This window comes from Alexandromys fortis, unplaced genomic scaffold (assembly GCF_014885135.2).
Source record: "Alexandromys fortis isolate MF-2015 unplaced genomic scaffold, M_Fortis_MF-2015_v1.1 scaffold_102, whole genome shotgun sequence".
Classification (NCBI taxonomy): Eukaryota; Metazoa; Chordata; class Mammalia; order Rodentia; family Cricetidae; genus Alexandromys; species Alexandromys fortis.
Window position 1 is genome coordinate 996,029 of NW_026067984.1, and position 19,638 is coordinate 1,015,666.

A 19,638-nucleotide genomic window follows, 5' to 3' on the forward strand; every position below is an offset into this window, starting at 1 on the left:
ACTCCAATGAATGTCAGGTAGGGCGATGAAAGGTCACACAGACTGGCCCCGGGGCATTCCCACAGGCTCCAGGATGCTGCTGCTGCTGCATGCTGAGCCAGTGTGCTCACCTACCAGGGTGCTAACCAAGTCTCCGCTCACCAGAAGTCATTTCAAGGCTGGAGTTGATTAAATGCAACAAACCAATCACGCAGTGCCAGGAAAATTTGCAAGATAATTTCAAAAAGTTTATTGCACCAAATGTCACAGAAAAAAAATGGATTAAAAATAATACATGAATGTTGCTTTAAGGAAAAAAATTCCACACTGACATGGGTATCCATTCAACTGATTTAAAAAACAGTCCTATAAATTTCTCTTAATGAAAGTTCAATAATAATTTATCCCAGAATTTTTCCTTTTTAAAACACTGAAATTTAAACATAATGCAAACACACGTTCCAGATGTTCAACAAATTTTAACATTTTAAAAATTAACTTTCAGAGGGGCTGCTTTAAGTAAAAGTTGTACTAAAATGTCCTTCCCGCCAAGTACAAAAAAAAAAAAATCAAACAAACCATTTCACATTGACTAAGAGACGCTGTGGACCTTTTTGATTTCACGATGAAGTCCATGTGAACACAATCCCGAGTGTGCACTGATGGAGAAAAACCCCAGACATCTGAAAGAATTTGAGGGTCATTTTATATTCCTTATGTACATCCAACTAACCAAGAACCTAGAAAGCTACAGACTAGTTTATAAAATCCGAAGACCTGATTTTTAAGAGCCCAGACAACAATTTAGGATCATTTAGCAAGTGGGGAATTTCCTCCCTCCAAAAAAGCGAATTCTGAGAAACACGGTTAAGTTAAAAAGTTGTGATGTGTAAACAGCAACTCCGCGAGACGTGAGAAGATGAGATCCTGTCCGTCAAAAACAGCACACTTCTGAAACATGGGCTGAAGCTGTACAAACACCACGTAACATTGACGAGACAAGATGCTTCGCAATTATGAACGAGTTTGGAAGCTACATTTTCAATTTTCATTGTCGTCTTTTCAAACATATACAACTGCCTATACATTCATATCACTTATCGACATATCGCATATAAACCGCAACATGCTAGAAAGAGGTCATCACAGGAACACTGACACACTTCCGCCCCGATAGTCCTGCCTCACTTGCTGCTCAGTCCCACAAGCAGTGACACAGCAGGTAAGACTTCCGAGCCGAAGAGACCCGAAGGGCAGGTGGAATCCTGTCAACTGAGGTAGATTTATTTCAATGTTTTTTTTTTTTTTTTTTTTTAAAAAAAAGGTTTTTTATTTTTATTTTTTCCCTTGAGTTGGGTCTAGGAGAAGGTGGGGTCCCTTTTGGACTCTCCAGCTATGATGAAACAAAGCCATCCGTGATGCAGGGTGTGGGCGTGTCTCAACAGAAGTCCATGAGATACTCCGTTGCTGCTGCGCTTCTGAGAACAGGCTGACGGTTAAGACAAAATGTGGCCGCTCCACACCTTGGGAGCCAGGAGAGGAGCAGCATGTCCTTCTCTGCAGCAGCAAAAGAGGCCACGAAGGGCGCTGAGATAACCCCACGTGACCGCCCAGCTTTTCTGAAATTTGGAACGTTAGAGTAAGAGGCAGGTTGTTTTGTAGGATCTGAAGGCCCAGGCTAAATTTTTATGCATGAGGCTGAGAAGTAACTTGCCGACAGCGCAGCTCCTCGGGTCTGGCTGTCAACATGAGAACTGAGCAAACGTGTACTGAGTTCTTCTCTCCAGAACCTCAGAAGATGGTGGTGAGGCAGTATCCCCGTGTAAACGAGAGAGAAGCTGGGGAAAAAGGAGGGGAGCAGGGAGCACTGTGAGCTGGCGAGGGTGGAAGGCTGACCTCTGCTTTGACGGTTCCTCCACAGCGAGGAAAAACACGTGGAGAGCTGAGGCCAGGTGGGATTCCCAGCAAAGGATGACACCGTGGAGCCAGCAAATGGGAATCAGTAACTCAAATGCCAGCTCACAGAACATGGAAAGATTTCAAAGAATGAAACACAAAATATGCAAATTAAAGATCTTAAGTGCCTTGAGGCCCCTTTTGCAAATCACAAAAGGTAAACAGAGAGGGAGCCCAGGAAGGGAAGGGAGAGAGGGGGAGAGAGGAAGCGTCCATGCTCTGGCCTACAAAGAGATGATGTAGGCATTTGTCCACAGGAGCACACGCTCTCAATGAATAGACAAATGTCACATGGATCAGGATTTTATCAGATATAAACTAGGAAGTCGTCTGAGCCCTTGGACGCTATCCCACATTCTCAAGCACCAAAAGACAGGCCTAAGGACCTGACAGGGTTTGACTTGACCTGACTGGCTCCTGGCTTTTAAACATCAGATTTTGTTTTTAAAGTCCTGGACACAGACTGTTTTACGCTCAGTAGTCTAAGGTTCTTTGGGTTTTTACAGTTCACCATGGGCAAGGTTTATACATGGTCAGTTTCTGGAAAGATGTTTAAAAAAGTGCAGAGCCGATCATGTAAAAACAGATCGCGCATGGATCGCTTCTACATGTCCGAACTGCCTGCGCCCTTCCTCCGAGCCGCTGCAGGGCTCACTTCCCAGTGGGCTGATGCACTTTTCAGCGCAGGCAGGCATCTGCAAGGACTCGCAGGAGGAAAGAGGCTCAGGCTGGGAGGGCTCAGCCAGAGGAGCTCGCCTGAGCTCACGGGAGCAACTTTGGTAGAAGGTCTTTCTGGAGAAGGCTGTGGACGCTAAAGCTGAAGATGATTACCCAGTGTTAGACTGCACGGGCCGATGCGGGCCACTGCACCCGATACAAGCACCGGGTGCTACATGGAGTCATGCATGGGCTTTATTACACCAGCAGTCCCTCAGATCTGCGTGTGGCTGCACTGGGATCACAGCAAACTGAGTGGCAAAGCACTCTCCCCTTCCAAATCCTGCGTGACGCGGCACAGCGCAGACAGCGGCACAATGTGGCTTTCTTCGCGGCACCATCTGTAAAGAGAGCTCCGCCGACCTAAAATCCTGCTTGTTCTTAGAGTGATACTGCATGCTCTCTCATGCTTACACAGGAAACATTTTCCTGACAGAATGCTCTATTCGCTGGCTACCCCCACTCCAAAGTCAGACCTCAATATTCTGTCCAACAGCACCAGAGTCGTCTGCTAAGTCTGACTGTAGAGCTGACGTTTTCTCCCACCAGGAAGGTCACTTTCTCCCGATGAGAGAGCCATTCCGTCGCGGCTTCCGTGTCTGCTCCATGCTCCCACGCCTTTGCCGTCACCGAGAGCTCGCTCTTCTGACTCGGTTTCCAAGAACGGTCCCACGGTCGGCTATAAGAGGATCTGAGCCACGTAGGGAGAATGAGTACTGGCGATCGCGGTCAGCAGAGGCAGGTCGTTAGATTCAATCCTGGGTGGTGAAAAATTCAAGGACAGTATTATAAAACCGCATCATTTCATAGGAAAGAATCCCTTCTAGGCACCAGCCTAGAAGTCCAGGTCAGCTTTTAAAACTCACGAGAACATAAAACAGTCCAGCAACATGGCTTGGCTGGTAAAAGCACTAGCTTTCAAGGCTGGTGACCCAGGTGTCATACCTAGGACCTACGTGACGGAGGAGAGCACTGACTTCTGTAAGTTGTCCTGACCCCACCCCCAACACACACCCTGGTACATGCAAGCTCCTACACACATATGCCCATAGATTAAAACAATAAAAAATATGTAAGGGGAAAAGTGTGAGTAAAAGAGATGAGAGAATAAAAAGCCCTCCCAGGAGACACTGCTTCAATAGGAAATGGTGCTGGAGAAAGGGTAGAAGGCTGGTCTTCCCACGGCAGGGACATCCAGCCCTTATTCCTTGCATGGCCATGTCACGATGCAGGTTCCTGAGCATCCTTCCTCTTGAAGGCACACTGCTTTTGATTGAACCTATACTCAGATCAGTAGGGAAATGACAAGGCAGGTTCTTCACACAACGGTTCTGTGACTTACTGAGGAATGGAGCTCAGTGTTCTGTGAACAACGAAACTAGGAGAGGTGCCGTTGCTTCAGACGGACACGGGGTGGCTGCCTCTTAGAGCACAGGGCGCAATATGGTTTACGGCAAAGTGCTGTCATGTGGTGTGGGATGGAAGGACGGGAGACTTTCAGACTGTGGAATAGTTCTAATTGTTTCTTTCAAAATTAAAACTTTTTCTAAGACTATGAATGGCCCTTTGTCCCAGTCAGAGAGTAGGACAGAGTCCTGTAACCATAGGACCAGACCTAATGGGAAATCTGAGGCTGGGTAAGAAGGGAAAACAGTTGAAGTACCTTGCAAGGTAAGAGCAAAAGCTCAATCCCTCCAAATGGGAAAATATTTTTAAATAAATTACCAGAAACATAGGACAGGAGTGTGGTGGGAATAAGAACGGTCCCCACAGGCTCGTGTATTTGAAGCCTGTCACAAGAGAGTGGCACCCCTGGAAAGGATGGGAAGGACTAGGAGGAGCTGCCTTGAGAGCCCACGCCAGGCCCAGTCTCTCTGTCCATGGATCAGGATGTAGAACTGTCCGTTACTGCTCCACCGCCCTGTCTGCCTGTGTGCCCTGGGCTCCCTGCCATGGTAACAGACTAAACCTCTGGAACTGTGAGTGAGTCCTCTTAAGTGTTTCCTTCACAGGAGTCGCCTTGGTCGTGGTGTCCATTTACAGGGACAGCTTTTTCTACTGTCTTAGTCACTGATCTGTCACACTGACCTGTCAAAGACAGAAAATCTGACAAAGACTCAAGGCCTAACTCTAAACCAATGCCGTCAGAGCTGGAGACGGCTCAGCAGTGAGAATCCACGCTGCTGTTCCAGTGGCTGAGTTCAGTGCCAGCACCCACGTCAGGAGTCTCATGAGAGCCTGGAACTCCAGCTTCAGGGAACCGAGTATCCCTCTCTTCTAGCCTCCGAGTGCACCTGCATACATGTGGCGTGCAAGTGTACATGCAAATAAAATAAAAACATTTAATGATAACGATGATGATGATCATGATCATGATCATGATATATTACTTTGGGAGTCAGGCATGGTGGCACATGCTTGTAATCCTAGCAGTAAAGAGATTGAAGCCAGAGGATCCTGAATTTAAAGCCAGCAACCGTAAGACTACAAAATGATATCCCATCTTCAAAACAAACAAATCATCCAAAATGCAAAACTAAATAAATAAAACAAAACTTTACAAGGCCTAGTAGAAAATTAAGGGTGACATTATAGACACAGCATTTTCTTATGCCAAATTAGGGGAATCATCATCAAGTGATATGGTGGAAAAAATTCCTTATAGGTAGAGTCTTTTCTGTTACTTCTCTACCGGAAATGAAAATGAAGCAAGTCAGAATTTCTTGTAGGGACAGTGGGGCCAGTGCTCTCGGAAGATGGTGGACATCCTTAGCAAAGAGCAAGTCTAACCCTGGGTGCGGTGAACCCAGGAGGTACGCAGGAAGTGCCTGTCACCTCCTCCACAACGTGAGACAAGCTGCCGCTGACCCTGACAGCTTGTGATTTTTGCATCGCGACTGTGTCGCTAGAGATGAAGAGGCAGAGTGAGATCAAATGTTGCTGCAGCCGACATCCTGCAGCTCTTTGGGGAGCAGCATGGGCACACCTCTGAGTGAGGTTACTGATCCAGTAGGTATAGAATGGCACAGGCGTGTGTGTGTGTGTGTGTGTGTGGTCGGCTGTGCACAGAACTCACCCCAGCACCACACTCAGCTCTTTCACGTGCACACGCGTGTGTCCCCGGAGATACTCGGAAAGCATTTTGCTCTTAAGGTACATCTCCTGTAGTCTGTCTTCCAGATGCATGACGCACTGCAACCAATAGCATTGACAATGAGGGCTGCGTCTTCAGCATCTGCCAGGATCTTTAAGAGCTGGGCTTTTCCTTATCCATTTCTACACACACAGCTGTAACCGCCCCCTTTCAAATAAACCCCCAGAACCACCAGCTTACATTTTTCATAAAATGGTTATTAACATTTGCATATAATATCATTCTAGTATGTTTTCAAAAAGAGAATCTTTTACAGAGTTGCAATTTTTCCCTAAGCATGAACAACCCATCTTTCTGGCTTTTAAATAGTTAACTTTGTTCTTGGAACCGATGTAGGAGTGAGGACCATCATCATCTTGGCTCTCTGGAGAGACACACTCCTCCTATATATCAGAACCCTACAGAACAGCGAGTTCTGGGTTGCAGAAGTGGATTTATTTTTGCACTTGTCTTTACATCTTTGTTCACAAGATTTCTTGTTGAGAAACTTACCAATAATCTCATATTTAAGAATTCCTTTTACTAGGCCATTTTCATGGCTAGTGCTTTAGAAAAATGTTACCTTACTACTATTTACTTAACCATAGGGCACTCTACATTGGGGCTATAATTTTGTAAAGAATGTTTTAGCTCTTGTGTTCTTTCTGGACCTCAGACGTTTCTGGCATAATACATTCCTAGAAGCAGAGTGATGGGAACAAGGTCACTTCAGACTTGCATTTTGCTTTTTAGAGGATCCTTTAATTAGGTCTTTAATAACAAAAGGAGAGAATAATTATCTTGGGGACATCTTTTCACTTGGAACTGTGTTTAGCTCCAGTCGTCTGGGAACCACAGCCCTCCATTTGCGTCTCCCGGCAGCAGCGAAGGCTTTTGCATTTGGCAGGCAGTCGCCCCAGTGTCGGGAGATGACACCTGACAGCGCTGGCAAGACGCTGTCATCACAATTCCATCATCACAATCTCCTTCTAGACCATTAGGCCTCCTATTTTCAGGGTAAAAAGATGAACAGATGCATTTGAAGACATTAACCCTGTCCATCTGGGCTGATCAATGATGGGGGAGAAGTGTCTGTGAGACACAGGGGCTTTTGAGTCTGTCACTGGCAAGCATCTTAGGTGCAGGATGCTCAGGATGAACCACAGCTGTAAGTACTACTCAAGGCAGGGGATGGCACCAATCTCAGAGGTAAACAGCAGAGAGATTTCCTACCAAGTTTTGGCTCATTGTGAAGGGAAATACATAGTATTTAAATAAGAGATACAAGATAGCAAGAAACATTCAAATCAGACTGAATTCTTTATGTCTTAAAGTAGTTTTTATGTGTGATGTTTTCAGTCCGCAGTAACAATGTATGATGCGATGCTGGGTCTAGAAATATATGCTAAATGTGGGAAAAACACATTTACAAAAAAGTGGCTTTTTAAAGCTTCATACTCAAACAGAAATACATTGAGTGGTTACCCCTCTTTGTCGGATCTTTCTCCTGAGAGGAATAGCATTTAACTTCTAAAATTTTAGTTATTTCCTTCCATACACAAGTCCCATGTGTATTTTCTCAAAAGCAACACTTAGACGGAATTCTCTTGGATCTTGGTTCTGCCAGATTAAGTAGGTCATTCGTGTCTTATTATGTGGTTATGTATACTTCCACCAGATGAAGCAGAAAGACTTTTCTATAATGTATTGCTTTGATAGTTAAGATGTCAGACAATGGGAACAATGTCTTGAGAGAATCCAATGTAGGCATCTGTAAAGACAGCAGCAAGCCGCCATGGGCTCTAATATCTCCTCCTTCCCTTACAGAAAAGGAAACCCAAGCCTCAAAGGATGGACAAATCAGTCTGCTTCTAGAAGAAAAGAAGAAGCCTGTTTCTCCTGCTAACCCCAGAAGAGACATCCTGCAAGAGCATGCTTCAGTTACGAGCCAAATAAAGATTTTTATGGAAGATGTTGCCAGTTGTTACACCATCAATATTGTCTATCATATACAGTAATAACTGTTTACTGATGGAATGGAATACCTACCACCATTCCATGTCCTTCGCTTGAATTAACTCGTTTTCCTAAGCATATGAAACAGATTTTTTTCTTCCCCAAGATAGGGTTTCTCTGTGTAGCCCTTGCAGTCCTGGAACTCACTCTGTAGACCAGGCTAGCCTTGAACTCACAAAGATCCGCCTGCCTCTGCCTCCTTAGTGCTGGTATTAAAGGTGTGCGTCACCATCGCCCAGCCTGAAGCAGGTTCTATTTTTCCTCTAGATGTACAGAGAGGAACATGTGCCTCTGAGAGGTTACAAGGCTCATACACTGAACTCAGAAATGGTTTCCATGCCGTCACTGACTGTGAAATGACATACACAGTGGCTACTGCAGCTTCCTGAGCCGGTGTGGCACTTGGCCAGTCTGAAAAGCACTGTCTCCTCTCTGGTTTGTGGAGCAATCTCACAACAGGCTCAAACTATCTTCACGCTGCAAACAAGGAACCTGGGCTTCAAGGATTCGCCATCGTCCACCACACAAGGAGTAGTGGCCACATGTCCCAGGGATGTTTCAAGGTTTTCCTCTCCTTCTACACTGCCCCAGCTTTCACAACCATCCCTCAGAATACCGACATCAGAGTCCTGACCGTGTGTGCAAAGAGCTACAACTGAGGACCTGGCTGTAAGAAGACAGACAGACGACCAGCGTGTATTATATGATGCTTCCTGTTGGGCTGTTAAACAGTTCTGTGCTCTCTCTGGAGACCAGGAGGGGGACAGGAATTTGAACTAAGGCTTGGCTGCAAATAGCCACCCTGCACAGAAGGGAAGGAAGCAGAAAAGGCAGGCACTTCCGCACCATGTGTGTCCCTAAGGCCACACAGTGAGGCTGCTCAGCTATGTGCCTTCCGTCTCTCTCTCCTTGTCCAGCCTTCCTTGCTCACTTTCTGAATACACTTCCTCTATACCGCTCTCTGCACTCAACACGAATCAGGAGTTTGCTAGTCCACTGACTAGGGGAGAGCTGGTAACCCTTTCCTAGGACTTTCTAGGCTGTTCTTAGTTTCTAGTTACAATGTCACAAAAGTGATCCTAAAAATCCCACTGGGAAAGGAACAACCGAACACCATGTGATAAGTTATTACAAAGTCCTTTCAAATGTGAATCGAGTCCATTCACCCCTAATGGACTGTGAGGATGCTCACAGAAAAAACCGCCCTGCCTTGGATCATCTACAAGTTCTCCAATGAAGACACTGCCCTCTGCGCCAGCAAAGCTCCTCCCATGCGCCAGCGTGTTCCATTTTTCTTTAATGCAGACCTTCAGTCCATTAAAAACAATGTGTCTGAATTTGTGACATTTATAATCAAAGCAATGAATAAAAGTTATCTTTTAATCACATTATTTTTTTTGGATGATGAAAGGCCAAGTACTTACAAAGTCGGCAGGAAGGTGCAGCTTATAGAGCTGTAGAACGGACTGAAGTAAACAGGACACTTGGTTGGAGACCAAGACATCCTGGCCCAGCTTCATGGTGTCCATCACCTTCCTCTGACTCGTGGCCACCTGGACGGTCCATTTCTCCGTGTCGGCGATGATACAGACGGCTTCGGCTATGGGCTCGTCAAGCACTGGATGCTGAAAGAGATGCAGTGGGTCAGGGTTCCCCAGCTCAGGACGGACGGAGTGTTCAGTGCGGCATCAGAAGACGAAGGTGTGGACTGCAGAAGTGTGGAGCTTCGCTGGTCCCCAGAAAGGGGTGCCACTGAACCAGCTTGAGACTAGTTAGAGGGTCTGAGATGGCTCAGAGGGCTAAGTTCAGTCCCTGGGATCCACACGGAAGGACAGACAGACTGTCTCAAGTAGTCCTCTCATCTCCATATGTGCTGTGGTCTATGTGGGCATGCCCCCACACACATAATACACACCAAGTTAGTTAATAAAGACTTCTAAAAGCTGGTTAAAATGGCATTCTTCTTAAAATCATTTTGAAAAAACCAGAAGGTACTAAGGAGTTCATAGATAAACAAAAGGACTTTGCTTTTTCCATGTTTCCAATCAGTATGAAAGACTGTACTCCCATTCAGAATGAGGAAAACCAGAATAAGCTAGAAGATCCCATTGACATTTTTCCAATAACAAGGTCAAGATAACATTATACCCTCCCTAAGCTGTACCAGCAATTGCTGGGGAGAGATGACCCATCAGTCCAGCCTGTGTCCCGCACAACCCAATGCTGCCACTTTTACAGGCCATCAGCTCCTCAATTTGTATACTGGGATGGTTGACAAACCTAGCTTTTGGGAACTGCCAAGACCGAGGCTTATACCCTAAAACTTGAATAACCATGCCATCCCCACATGTTGGAGGGGAAGAATGGTGTGGACATGAAGCTGGTACAACATGCTGCTGGGCTCCTACTCTCGGTCTCCAATGGGATAGTACATATGCTTATCACATAAAAGGCATTCAAGCGTGTTCCAACACTGCCTCGGTGTAACACTCCTCTAGCCTGTTTCAATCACTGGGGAGACGGAGCCAGCCAGGCTACCCGAGAGGCTGCCTCCAGACTGCTAGTGCATCCAACAGAGTCAGCAGACAGAGACTCAGGGCACACAGCGTTGTACGGCTATCTGCATGTACTCAGCAGTGCCTTGTTCCTGGAAACAGGGTCAGTATTAGTCACTGGAGACTGAAGAGTGGTCACATGATGAAGAGGAAGGGTCTCATGATGCTGTATGACTGTGATCCCATGAAAGAACACACGTTCAAGACCAGCCTGGGTGACAAAGCGAGATCCCATCTTAAACTGAGAGGAAGGAAGGGCAGCAACAGCAGCAAGCACCGTGGACCGTGGGAAGATGAGGAAGGCCTCTGAGAACCACAAGACAACATGAGGACTATGGGCACAGGGAAGGAAGCGGGCGCTCTGAGCAGAGCAAGGCGATCTAGGGTGAAAAGCCCAGCTTCTGTGTGCTGTGGCTGTGGCTATAGTCACTGTGCCCACTAGGCTGATCCCCACATTCAGCCTGTGGCCACCAGCTCAACTGCTGGGCTGAGATCAGATTCGATGCGAAGGGACAAAAAGGTGCACCAAGTCAGAGTTCCAGAACCACATCATGTGATGAAGTGTGTGACCACAATGCAAGAGGAGGCTTGCAGCTTTTGTGGAGACACACATAAATGTTAAATATCTCATTAAAAAGGAAATGGGAAAATGACTGAACTATGATACAACGTACACAAGAGACAGGTCTGAAAGACATAGCCTCCTGTAAGAAAACAAATACAGGACACTCTCCCAGAGAACCTGGGTTCAATGCCAGCACCCACACTGTGCCTCACAGTCACCTGTAACTCCAGGTCCTCTTATGGCCTCTGCAGGTAAAACTCCCATATCCATAAGGATAAATACATTTAAGAAAAAGTGAATGCAACAAGCTACAGGCACCGTGTCAAACACATCATTCTTACTCTGTTATTTTAAAGAAAGATGATTCATGTTTCTCTTTACTCCAGAGGAAGGAATATTCATTCCCATCAATTCCAGTTCCAACCATAAACACACAATGTTCTAAACTCAGTTTTGTGAAGTCACCCATAATGAACATGCACTTCTTATGCACCACGCACCAGGTGGCACACTAGGAATACAAAGGAACCCCGATGGGGTTGCATCCGGGGCTACAGCCGCAGAAGCCAGAGCTGCTCCAAGTTACCAGTGTGTTTATCATCAACCTAAAGAGATGGAAAAGTCCGGGGCTCCTCCAGAGCTGCTTCGTTTCTAACCTGTTGATTGAGGCGGCTGCTGACCTGGTGCCTGGAGTACTGCGCGCTACTTAAGTAATGCTTTCTTGTCTGATGGGATAGGTTGTTCCTTTGTAGCCTAGCTAAGGCTGCCCACATAAATTAATTAGCATTCATGAGCATGCACCACGGCCAGGCGCTCAGCAAAGCTCCTTATCTGAGCTACTGACTCCTGTGTGATATTTCTGGAGTCAATCTGTTGCTACTCTTAAAATTAAATGGAGCAGGCTGCTATAGCCAACTGTTATTTATAGACTGGTCTGCAAAATGCCTGAAACCTAGATCACTATTTTGTTTTGTTTTTTAAGCTAAAATATGATGTTAATTTTGGTCCTGGTGACCTTACATAGAGAGAGATACCAGCCTGCTCCCTGTGACATGACGGAGGGCGAATCTGTGTGCAGGCGCCGCTCAGTCAAGTCTGGCAGGTGTTTTCAGGAACAAGAGTGTGCGGGACACCTGTACATCTTCCTAACCTCTGATAGCAATTTAAGGGTATCTACCTGTGAGCAATGCCTCTACTGCTTTACTGTTTGAGGTACGTTCTCATTTACTGTTTGTCTGTTGTTATTTATTCGAGACAGGGTTTCTCTGTGTAGCCCTGGCTGTCCTGGAACTAGCTCTGTAGACCAGGCTGGCCTCGAACTCACAGAGATCTGCCTGCCTCTGCCTCCTGAGTGCTGGGACTAAAAGCGTATACCACCACTGCCCAACCCACATTTCCTGTTTTAATAGCTAACATTTCCTGGGCACTGTACTTTAGTCGTGCGCTGGGCGCTGTGCTCAACACTTGATGTGGATTATAGAATTTTCAAATTCAAATGACATTGGCACAGTTTATTTTATAGAATGGAAATTCCCCCCAAAGGCCAAAAAGGCATTAGGAACCAAGCTATGATTCAAACCTAGGTTCCTTCTTCGGAGGCCCAACTTCTCACAGGCAGGCAGGAGGTCAAATTTAGGGGTACATCCATCTTGTATTTTGAGACACGTGCTCTCAAAAGGACCTTATTAATGAGTCTGGGCTTGACCAGGAGTGAGCCTCAGCAATCTTCCTGCCTCCTGTCCAGCCACTGCACCCCGCTTTTCTGCCTGGGTCCTGGAGACTGCACAACTCCTCACGCTCACGTTCCTACTGAGCTATCACCCCAACCTGGAAAGCAAACTCGGAACCACCGCACCGTCCTTTCCCTGTTCCCGTGTCCTCCAACATCCCCCTCAGTGGGATGGTGCCGCTGGCCTCACTTGAGGAACGCCAGGACTCAGAGCCCAGCCAGCGCTGCTGACGTCTCTCAGGCCCACCTCTGACCCCGGTTTAGTCACTAACGCTGCCGAGCTGGCAGCGCTCAGTGGCAGACAGGATGCAGAAGAGAGACAAGGCTGCTTGAGGGTCACAGGATGCGAGCATTGCCGGCCTATGTATGCGTCCTCTGCCCACTCACAGTGAAAGGAAAGCAAAGAGAAGAACACATGTAGTCGATAGGAAAAAGAAGCAAAGCTGAGTAACATGTATTAGGAGGCACGGATTCCAATGACAGACTGAAACGGGGCACAACTTAAAACAGCCAGAGAGAACCTGAATCTTAGTGCATGAAAGTGAAGAAGGCCACAAGAAGGAATGGCAAAAAGCCTCTTTCAGAGGGACGAGTGGTAGGTTTTCTGTACCCCGATACAACAAGGGTAACAAAAAGAGAAAAAAGACACCCTTGATGTTGAATATTCTAGAAAGAAATCCCCTCGTGCTCCAAAGAAAACTACTGTGGCTACACAATGTGCATTAACGAGGCCAGACTTTATCATCTCAGCCACGCATACGCCTAGAAAACAGATCAATAACCTCCATCAATTGCTTTGAAAAAGTTGTTCAGAGTCTTTCTTTAAAAGGAATTATGAGTCTCCAAAGCCTGGCAGGAAACGGAAACTATTCAGACTCCTCCAAACAGGCTGTGAAAGCGAGAGGCGCCAAGTGATTTCCCCCCTTCTCTCCACATGGCTCTGGCAGCTACAACCTCCTCAGCTCTGACAGTCACTGTCCCTTATGGATGGACAATCACCAGGGTTCTTACAAATACCCTGTTTCCCACAGATCTCTGTAGACGGAAGTGAAATCCCTTCTACAGTAAAAACAGAGCATTGTCATACACCAGAGTGAGTCTGAGCGGCAGTCTACATGCCAGTCCACCTCAAAATCAAACTCAGCAGCAGCATTGGTGGCAGAGGCAGGGGGAATCTCTGCGAGTTTGGGACAGCCTGATCTACAGAGTGAGTTCCAGGCCAGCCAAGGTGAGCCCCTGTAACTAACAAACAAACAAAAGCAAAGACTCATGAACGTGTCAAGTAAGATTGGAAGCCCACTAATGTTAACTGGACATATTATGAAGGTACTAGATTTTAAAGGTATTCTTATGAGCCCTTCAGAGTTTCCTACCAACACAATGCACACAGCTGCATCTGGAATATGCCCACATCACATGATCCAGGTTATTATACCTAATAACATTCAACTACAAGAGGACCTTATAATTTAAAGAAACACGAGCCGATAAGAGTGTAAAAATGCTATTTTTAAAAGGAAGACAATGAAACATGGAAAAGCTTTCAGAGGAATGACAGTGCAGGCATGGTTATTTTCTCAAATGTAGGAATTACAGAGCCAGACAGTTATAATGAAAAATCTATTATTCAGAAGTTAGAACTTGATGGCCCATAAAAATGCCAAAATTTCCTGAGATGTGTCACGGGTAAGTTGGAGGTGATTATCAACCAGGAGGTTACTTTTCCATGGTGGTAAGAGAATGTGGGCCCATCTGGGCAAAGTGTGCAGCAGCTGATACACTCAGTGTCACCGAGGACAACCCCACCAGCTCCCAGAGTCTCCCCGTGCCTCTGGCAGAAGCAGAACTCAGGCTTGGTGGAGAACAGGCGCAAGGAGCAAAACCCAAGTCCTTAGGAATCAAACCAACAGCACGACAGACAGCAAACACCCCAGGGCTCTGCACAGGCGGATGTGAGCAGGGGGTAGCGATGCATAAGGTCCCCAAGACCAAGATAATGTATGTTTCTAACTGCAAAACGTCTATGCTTGCACATCTGCTGACTTAGCAGCTCAATTAAAAACAGGTCCATCAGACTGACATAGTTTCCAGACGCGTTCAGCTCCTGTCACGCTGCAGATAACAGAAAAGCACTCAGCAGCAGCTACAGGCAATTTCCCAGTCATACCTGTAAATCTCTCTACAGCTGTCTCCTCCCAGCTATCGAAGTGAGCTCGATGGCAAAGCAGTTAAAAAAAACTGCTTTTAGAAACTTGCAAGGTTTGAATAATAAACGAGCCGTACGAGCGCCTCTCTGGTCTTCCTTCTGAAGGCATGCCACCATCACTCACCATTTGTGCCATTTATCTGTTTGCCAGGACAGCCCACGGCCACTCACCCCTTCTTTGCTCTATTCTACCTTTGTTCTAGCCCCAGGAGGCTGACCTCTGTGGACAATGGAAAGGATCTATGTCGCAGCTGTGCCCTTGCTCCCTGGCCTCTTGCAGAAGAAAGTAGAGGCTGGAGGAAAGAACCAGCAGTCAGATGCCCCACCTTCCTTACTGTCCCCAGAAAGGCAGTTCCTCTTCCTGCTCCAAGACCCTGCAGTTCTGCTACTACCTGATTTCCCTCTGCTGAGGCTAGCCTGGTCATGCTCACAGTCCCAGGACTCTTAACTATGTCTCACTGGCTGTCGTGTTACTCTGTGTCTTACAAGCTGTATACGGAAGTTTCTGTTCTGCCTGGTCCTGCAGTCGTTCAGTCCCAAAGAAACATACAGAGGCTTATATTCATTATAAACTGTTTCACCTATTAGCTCAGGCTTATTATTAACTAGCTCTTACAACTTAACCCATAATTCTTGTCTATCTTTAGCCACGAGACTTGATACCTTTTCTCAGTGCAGCATTCTCATCTGGCTTCCTCTGTGTCTGAGTCTTTCCTCTTCCCAGAATTCTCCTAGTCTGGTTGCCTCGCCTATACTTCCTGCCTGGCTACTGGACAATTAGCGTTTTATCAAAACAATACGAGTGATGAATTGTTACAGGGTACAAGAGCATTATCCCACAGCAACAAGCAATCCTCTGCACTGATGCTTTCAGTGTAACTGAAAAGCCCGCTGCTGGCCATCCAGCGGTTCTATTCCGGGGTCACTTACATGCACCGTGTGAACCAGATCAGCTGCCAGGCACTGCTTCAGCTTCTCATCGCTGCCGGTTCCATGCAGCACCAAATCCGGCATATACGTAGCACAGTAACCCGCCAGAAGTGAGCGGCCAAAATTTCTAACGCTTGGTTTGCTGGTGCTCTGAGACCTGAGACGACATGAGAATGATTAAATAGTTAGAAGCACTCACTTTTGTATTACGGTGGGAACAAAGCCTCCAATGATAGAGAAAATATCATAGTCTCCTATAGCCCATATCAGAATCTAAAAGGAGATCATGAATGAGAGCAAAGAGGGGATTTTTTTGGAGGAAAGGAAGTATGTTAGTTAAAATGGAAGCCTGGAAAAAAATATACTTTTTCCATGGCTCTTAAAAACTTCATTCTTAAGCCAGATGTCAGTGTAAGGCCAGCCTAGGCTACACAGTGAGACCCTGTCTAAAAAAAACAAGGGATCTGATCTTATTCCTCACACTGAGCACCATGATGTTCAGTATGTCAGTGTCAGAAGCTTGAAAGAGGAGGCTGGGAATCACGGTGCCCAAAGCAAGGCTTCATGAATCTGACCTCATCTGCAGAGGGAGGCGTCCACCACAGTGGGGAAGAACAGAGGGAACCTTTATTTGCAACTTTCAGTTACCACAGACCAAAGGACCAAGCCGACGGGGTCCTAACGAGAGTATAAAGTGGCAAGGGAGCCTCATGGCGGGTGTGACACCAAGTGGAGCTCTCCCCTCCCTGCTACCGTGGCTGCTGTGACCCTTCACGCCCCCCCAAATGTCTCAAGAGCTACAAAGACAACCAATCACCAGTCCTATGTCCAAGAACACAGCTCCACCGAGACTGTGAGCATCCTTGGAGACCACACAGGCTGGGACCCCCTGGAAAGTAACTGACGACCCCTCTAATATTTAAGAGAAAACACGTATGGCGTATAAAGCGGTCGTTGACAGAAACCGTGGTCACAGAAGTCAGGCTGGGGACAGACTCTAGTTCCCTGGGCAGTGTTACCTTGGCAGAGGCAGCTCCACTTCCAAGGACCCTTCAGTCCTGTCACAACTGTGACCTAGGTCTAGCGGGGGTAATGCGCATGCCTCATCGTCACTGTCTCCGAGAGCACTATCCAAGCTTTCATTCCTGGGAATGTCTCCTTGCATCCTGAAGTGGGCCTTACCACTGGCATCCCCACAGGGGACATGTGAAGCACCCAGCAGGCCACCCTGCTGCCTACATGTGTTTACAGGCTGTGATGAAGGTCTTTTCCTGCCTTTTAATTGCACATCTCCAGTGTGTTCCAGTGGTTTCTGGCCACTGGCTGCTGCACAGCTAGAAGGTTCGAGGGGGTCTTGAGCTTGGCTAAGCTGTCCCACAGCACCTGCCACGATGTTGGCTTGGAGGTGTCTGTCCTCAGGGACACCTTCTCCCCCTGAGAACTGGTCCTGAGGAAGGGCGATGTCCCTTTGAAAGTCAGCTTTGGAGGAACACCTAGAGCCCTGCTGGTCTTGAGCCAGGCTGGTGTCCATGTTAGGCCTGGCAGAGGCACTAGTCCCATGGAATGGGCCACAGGTCTTTAGCCGCTCCTCCATTTTTTTGGTGCGGCTTTCAAAGTCGGACTCTGGAGAGACGGAGCTTCCAATGTGGAAAGTGACCTTTTCAACAGAAGGCTCCTCCTGGGGACGTCTGTCAGGGCAGGGCCAGGCTGACGATCTATCAGTTGCTTTTTGTAACATCTCTGCGTGCAGCTCCTCATGGACAGCTCTATGATCCATCCTGATTCTTACTCTGGGGACCTCACAGCTGGGAGGTCTTGAAGAGACATCTTGGGGTGCCTCTTGGTCATCCTGGCTGTCCTCATAGAATACACCTTGAGGTGTCCAGGAACTGTCAGGTTCTGCCTCTTGGAACCCCACGCTACTGGCCTCAGAACTCTGCTCTGGCCTCCTGCACTTGTTTTTCTCAGGACTGTGACCCAGTTCACAAGTATGCGTGCCCTCTGGGGTCTCGGCGACTCCTGTAGGTTCCGGGCTCCTCCTCTCCGTGGTCACTGGCGGTAGGACCGGCGGCACAAGGGCAGGCTCGTTTCTCACCGTGACGACCACGTACTCAGACTCTTCCACCTCTCCCTTTTCCAAGGCAGTTACAATCTTGCTCCCATTTATAACCTGGTCATCCTCACTAGGAGTCCCATTCCAGGTCAGCTGATTCTCTTGTAGTTCCGAACAGCGGAGAAAGTAGGTCAGAACATAGAGGATGCGCTGGACCAAATCCTTCTGCTTTCCAATCACCACTGTGCGGGTCAGTCTCACCGGAGAGCCTATCGCTCCATAAAGGTCACCTACAGGGCAAAGACAGACAGAAGACAAAGTCCTCTGGTGTTAGCATATATGGAATATCTGCCCTCTACAAGAACAAAACTAGTTACTTGATTCTCAGCCTCCAGTCACTTCTTGAGGCAACAGATAATGAAGTTTCCAGGAATGACCATGTTCCAGCTGCCCTGACACTGAGAGCAGGTCTGGAAGGCTGGACAGTTTGCAGCCTAGCAGAGTACAGCAGCGGTGCTGCTGGACACACAAGCCATGCACTGGGTGCAGCTGGTTGCATGCTGGCTCAGGGAAGGCTGAAGCCACTGTTCTGCATAAATGACCAGGTCCACTACATAGATATCTTGCAAGTTATAAGAATTTCTTAGGAGAATTACAGTGGGGAGTGTGTCCTGGGAAGGACCGGAGAGAGGGCTCAAAGGTTAGGAGCGTATGCTGTGCTGAGGATCTAAGCTCAATCCCCAGCACCCATATCCTCATTGGGCAAGGTGTCTCACAACTAACTGTCTGTGACTCCGGACAGGCCACCTTCTAATCTCAGAACTCACATGCACACACCCACACACAGAGGAACAAGTATAAACACATAAATAAAAATAAAAAAGAATCCGAGGATGGTGAGTCTTAGGGTAAAATGTAAATTCAAGAATTTAATTACTTCAAAGTGATATGAAGTAAATCAGCTAAAATTAGTTAACGGGGTAGTGTGTGTAGGATTCTCTTAGTACATGGATTTGCTCTAAGTAGACTGTTTGATTTTTAAGAAAAATTACCCACTTGTGAACAATAATCTGAAAATTTTCTTTATTTCATACCATATGAAAAGCCTAGAGGACACAAAACCTGTTTCCTTCGCTATATTCTGGTAAGTGGGTTAAAATGGGCTGGTGAGCCAGTTTGGGGTTCACTGCAAAGAGTGGAAGAAGACAGGAGCCCTTCAACAGAGCTCCCCGCCAGCACATTCTACTGTAGAGCACACTGATACGAGGATTAAGAAAAGGAATAATGCAACAGGAAGGATTAAATGGTGGGGGGAGGGGGACAAAGGGCAGGGTAGAGGAGGGAGTATGGGAAAGATAACTAAAGATCTTTCAAAGAAGTCAAATGGAAACCAAATGCTGTAGAAACTTAACACACCTTAAAACGTAGCTACCTCTAACAGGGCAACAATGTCCCTATAAAAATCAGAGCCAGGGATAGGTTATTTCTTTAGGAGTTGTTGGCTGATGAGATCCCACAGACCCCCAACATGACAGGCTATTGCCAATGCTCTTAGTTACACTCCAGAGTCTCACGGTTAAGACCCTATTGCTGAAGACACCACATACAGATATCAAGCAGGTGCCCACCTGGAGGCTACACCCTACTGGCTAGCCTTCATAGTGCTGAAAGGTGTTATGTATGCTACCGGAGGGGAAGTGATCACCAATCATACCCAGCTGTGAGCTATAATAATGACTGATTTGGTAAAATATACCCACTGGTGCAATAGTGGCAAAAACTTCATGGGAGTAACTAAT

General features: G+C 46.9%; 1 protein-coding gene across 7 annotated transcripts in view; it reads right to left on the reverse strand.

The window, feature by feature from the left end:
- Positions 1-205: 205 nt before the first annotated feature.
- The window catches only part of Fnip2 (folliculin interacting protein 2), an 86,006-nt gene continuing 66,573 nt past the window's right edge, over positions 206-19,638 (reverse strand). For 6 of the 7 annotated variants that reach the window (XM_050158731.1, XM_050158730.1, XM_050158729.1 and 3 more), the window contains 5 exons: positions 16,806-18,129; positions 15,787-15,943; positions 9,226-9,426; positions 5,729-5,844; positions 206-3,410 (listed from right to left, as the gene is read on the reverse strand). In XM_050158731.1, the coding sequence (XP_050014688.1) occupies positions 3,332-3,410; positions 5,729-5,844; positions 9,226-9,426; positions 15,787-15,943; positions 16,806-18,129 (1,877 nt within the window). In that variant the 3' untranslated portion in view covers positions 206-3,331. The remainder of the gene's footprint in view (positions 3,411-5,728; positions 5,845-9,225; positions 9,427-15,786; positions 15,944-16,805; positions 18,130-19,638) is intronic. The other variant, XM_050158733.1, reaches the window with a different exon arrangement.